This window comes from Anopheles darlingi, chromosome 3 (genome assembly GCF_943734745.1).
Source record: "Anopheles darlingi chromosome 3, idAnoDarlMG_H_01, whole genome shotgun sequence".
In the NCBI taxonomy this organism is placed as follows: domain Eukaryota; kingdom Metazoa; phylum Arthropoda; class Insecta; order Diptera; family Culicidae; genus Anopheles; species Anopheles darlingi.
The window spans coordinates 24,590,939-24,595,938 of NC_064875.1; the positions used below are offsets into that span (position 1 = coordinate 24,590,939).

The following is a 5,000-nucleotide window of genomic DNA, read 5'->3' on the forward strand; positions in this document are numbered from 1 at the left end:
GGATGGCGGGACAACGAACGGAACCTTCTCAGCACACGGTATAGTAGCTGTCGTAGCAGTACGCGCAACCGGGGCACTCTCAGTTTCCATCCGGCTTCGGCAGATTCGTGTCGTACGCCCGGATAACGTCGGCCTGCCGGACAGCACCATTTTCTTCCTGGGAAAACGCGAATCCATCTGCGCAGCGAAATCAAGCAATCGATTCATGAGAATATGGCTCCAAAAAACACCGGGGAGGGGTAAGTAAACATTCGCGCGCTTCTGCGCTACACTTATTCACTACATCATGCTGGATGAAAATTAAACTCTAATGTGGTTTTGAGTTTAATGATCAACTCGCAAGAGTAGGAACCGTGCTTCAAGAATGTTTAGCAGCATGTTATCTGTATTTAGTTGTAGTTGAGAAAGCACTAAAGCAGCAATGAGAACGGATGTAGCTAGCAGGTGTTATGTGTTAATGTTTGTGAGAAGTTTAGAAGCGTATACACACGGGAAAACAAATAACTAAGCATTACAGAATAGATAAAGCAGAAAAAGAAAAGCTCACCATAACTGTTTAGAGAGAAAACAATAAATAAATGAAAAAAAAACACAAAATTTAACACCAAAACTTGACCAAGAAGCTACCGAAAAAACCAATAAGCAATATTGTTTCGTTGCGTGATTGTCGTCGGGTAAAGGGCGGGGTGATCCTGCTGTGGGGTGTTTTTGGTTCGTCACCCTTCGACCTGGGAAGGATTTTTCAATTATCTCTCCGAAGAGTTTCCACCCCCCCCCCACCCCCTTTTCCAACAAAAATAACCTTGAGCTCGGTGGCTGCTCGATGACTGATGGTTTTCGATTATTATCCGCTAGGTACAACAATGCCCAACCACAAACGTGCCGCACGTGTTCGCTCACACCCTAACCTTCGGCTTCGGCGAGAGCCGCGTTAGTCCAGTGCGGGGGTCTGTTTGAGGGTTCACCTCAGCCTGTCCTCCGGGTTCTTCGAGTGGACTGAATTATTCAACTCCGTTATTGGTTCCATTTTTCAACCTAGCACTCCGCCATCATGTGGCCACAGCACCGATCGGTGGACCATCGGTATTGAAGCGGAAAATGGTACATAATTACCACCGGCGAACGGTCTCTTGAAGCTTGGCAAAGGGGCCAGTGGGCTAGTGTGAGATTGTTGATTAGATGTTTTTTTTCGTTTTTTCGGTTTTCTAAAGGAATAAGGAAAATGCAAGAAAAACCCAAGCCGCCAATCAAGAAATACATGTGTGAACATAACGCAGCTATAGGTCGATCAAAAACGAGTCTCGAATGCACCACAAGAATCGACTCAGCGGACATTTTACGGTGCCAGTCGCCAGACACACCACGTGGCGTGTGTGTCTCGAAGCCGCGATGAAACCTTATTATTGTTACTCACTGATTCCGTACGACTCGATCGTGCCTTAAATTATTAAGCAAACGAACGGAATGGTGGTGGTCACGATACTATGCCTCCCGATAATGATGGTAGACACAAAGGTGACTCGAAACAGGACATCGAAAAGGACAACGGTGGGTTCACACAGCAAACAAACAGCATAAGGGGGACTATCACGGAGGCTATACGATTGACCCATTATTTGAATATTCCTAGATTAGCTGCAGGAAGCACAACGCTGGCGCTGGTTGTGGCGAGCAGAGACCCACGCTTAAGCCACCGAGTGCCAGTGAGTGATTGTGTGATTTACGAACAGAACTACGAAACTACTGCGCCAGCGCGCACTGCTCGACATGGCCTAGGCGCTAGAATGCCAATTGTGAATGTTTTATGTGCACAATGGTTGGGGTTGCGGGATAAACAATATTACAAACTGTTGCCAGTAGCGAGCTGGCTGCCGCCTGAGTTGGTTGTTGTCTCAGTTGGACGCAGAAGCGAAGATTAGAAATTTCCGTGCACAAAGAAAAGGCCATTCGGTGGGTCATAAGGATATCGAGGGGATGTTAATGATACAGGAATTATACGTTGGATTAAAGATAAGCATTGATGGTAACACGATGTTCTACAAAACGGCAATGCAGAATGGAGGCGCCTGGTAATTTACGTTTTTGATCGCGTTCCCTGCTTCTAATTCACCGTTCAGTGTTGTACTTTTTTTTTTAATTATTAGCTTTACGATTGAAAAAAAAAACTAAAACCAAACAGTGAAAAATAAGGCTAAAATCAGAGGTGAATTCCAGTTAGGTGGATGTGTAGATATGATCGAAATTCGACTACGTTACAGCAAAAGTTCGCCGGAAGTATTCAACAGAGCAAACTACAAAGGGTTTCTGGTAAAGGGTTTTTTCTAAAAGTCCTGCGAACGCTACCGATTTTGACAGTTGTTTAGCATTGGAATTTAGCGTTTAAATTGTAACTAGTTTCTAGTTGGTATCATGGTTTGTAAACACCATGTGGTTGTTGTTACTCCAGTATCATGTTGTGGTGTGTTAGTTAGTTAAAGAAACAAAACGGAGAGAGAAAAGGCAGCAAAGACGGGGCAGAAGTAGTGGTGTCGCCCCGCTAAATACTCACGCTTCAGTTCTAGTTCTTTATTTTCGGTCGCGTGCGATCTTCCGGTGAAGACCCGCCGTACATTGCGCAGAAGTCGTGCGGTTTCGGTTAATCTGCAACAATTCGTTTGGCCCAATAAAATAAACATCGATACAGAGACACATGGACAAGGGAAAACAAGGGGTATAGAAGAGAAGATACATAGAGATGTAAAAAGAGAGAGAGAGAGAGAAATAGAGGGATGAAGAGAGAACAAAGAGAAGAGGAAAATGGGATACCAGGAGCAGGAAGCATAGATTGAGTACGAACATTAGAGCGAAGATCAAGAGATCGATGAATTTGGCGGGTGGAGACGAAGATGCCATTAAAAATTCACACACATTGCAATTGCTAATGAAAGCTCATCATTATCAATCAAAGTCGAAGTTAATATTGAGAAAGCAATTGCGTTTCATAGGATACCATACACATACACGCTGTCATACTCATACAAACTGAGATTAAAACCAAATCGTATCCCAACATTCATACTCTACGATAAATCAGATAATAATAATAAATGTAGGGCCATTTTACGAATTGATACAACAGATTTCGCGATCAACCTGCCATTATCCGTCCTGCAAGATGAAGTGCCTCTCCAAATCGTGCATGGTTTTTAAGTATATCATGTGAAATACTGAAGTACGTTCAAAAGTAGTAATATATTTAATAAGTTTTAGGGTGCACGGCACACACGAAAAAGTGGTTGCAAAAATTGACAAAAAAGATTTAAAACGAACGAAGAAAGATATGCTATCGAATCGAAGCGAATGTGGGTTCCGTTACGGTTGTTCAACGTAATTTGCATCACATTATCGTATGTTCGATTTGTGTGAGAAAAGTACACAGCAGCAAATCGAGAGAAGCACATTTACACACACATATATACATACAACATACAATCAATCGGCTTGGAACGTGCAGCATCACGAGTATCTAATGGCAAATCTAGTATGCCGGATTAGTAGTGATCAGAAAATAGGGAAAGAGCGCAACTAGAAATGGCACAAAACTACACACAAAGAGGGTAACCAAAATACAAACTCGAAAAAGAGAATACGCTGAAGGAACCGCACATGTTACTACATTGTAATTCAGTGTGATGTACCGGGCGCGCGTGTAAATCGGCAAACAAAAAGAAACTTAGGTGTATCGCCGGCAACTGATTGCGCCATTATAGCAAGTGTGGACACTGGGCAGTGGTAAACTGATTGTAAGCTAACGCTGCAAAGGCGGATCTGGTATTGGGATTGTTTGTGTTGTTTGCGTTTGCGTGCGATACGCTGGTGGGGCGCTGCTTTTGCCAGAATGTGCTTGGAATTGGGTATACGTGATGGTTTCGTTACGTGTCTGCTTGTCTAGTTGAGCTACTTACACCGGATTATCGATCCCAAGGCATGCATAGTTCTGAAGAGAAGTTGGAAAATTGGAAATGTTTAAAGGGTGTGTTTGTTATAAATAGAAATCAAAATGCGCTCGACTAGCGTGCGAGAGCTTTCCTCTTGTGAAAGAGCGCAGCTCTAGTGGTTTTGCTGTTTGCTTGGGTAGTGTGGGTAAAATGGTTGGTAGGGCTATTAGGTGATGTGTTCGCGTGAATGTTTTCGCCTTCTGGATACTAGCGCTGGCTAGCGGTCAACTGCGAGAGGATGGTTTGCTCAACGTGGTGGTGAAGAGTAACAATTCTGTTGTTCAGCTGTTTTGTTTCACTAGCGCAACGTGACACCGATTATACCGATTATATTTGTGGAACCAGAAAATCATTTTCATAACAAAACGGCAACAACCCACACATCACGTGAAAGTGATTTTACTGGCCTCACGGAATGCATAAGGTGATGATGGTAATATCCGTAGAGTTTGATAAGATGAAACGAACATTCAAACTACCGAGAAAACTCTAGTTAGGAAGCTAAATCAAACAGTACTAGGCTGCTACTCAATCGAAACGTATAAGATTGCGAGCAACGATCAAACAGCTAGGTGAAACTACAATGACTTACTTCCATGCATTAAAACCCTTACGAAAGAAAAAGAAACACAATCTGAAAAAGGGTAAAACGCACAAATCTACTAGAAAATGATAAATACACACACATGTCTAGAACCAAATTTCGGATTCTTAAAAAAAGAAGTAATGAACTAACAATTGAACAAAGAAGATTATTGAACCAACGAAACCAATTGGTTAATAGGCCGGATTGCGATATTTTAGTTTTACGGTAGAATATCTATGTTGTTGTCCATGTGGGTGTGTGGGTGTGTGTTTGTGTTAAAATATGGAACGGGTATTTTGTGATAGGAGAATGAAAAAAAATCAGGAATGAGGGAAACATAATGTGTTATATTTTTAATAACATTCGTTTACAACTAGATAACTGCGAAACCGCGTGCCTCTTGCCGTTCTATCTAATTGCCTAGCCCGTGCTAGAGC

The 5,000-nt window shown here is 42.6% G+C and overlaps 1 protein-coding gene across 11 annotated transcripts in view; it reads right to left on the bottom strand.

The window, feature by feature from the left end:
- The window catches only part of LOC125954246 (probable phospholipid-transporting ATPase IA), a 52,217-nt gene that overhangs the window by 2,283 nt on the left and 44,934 nt on the right, over positions 1-5,000 (bottom strand). For 8 of the 11 annotated variants that reach the window (XM_049684388.1, XM_049684382.1, XM_049684383.1 and 5 more), the window contains one exon: positions 1-177. This exon is cut by the window's left edge and continues 2,283 nt beyond it. In XM_049684388.1, coding sequence (XP_049540345.1) covers positions 1-177 — 177 coding nt within the window. Of the gene's footprint in view, positions 178-2,548; positions 2,641-4,890 lie in introns of those variants that run through there. The other 3 variants (XM_049684387.1, XM_049684386.1, XM_049684385.1) reach the window with 2 other exon arrangements.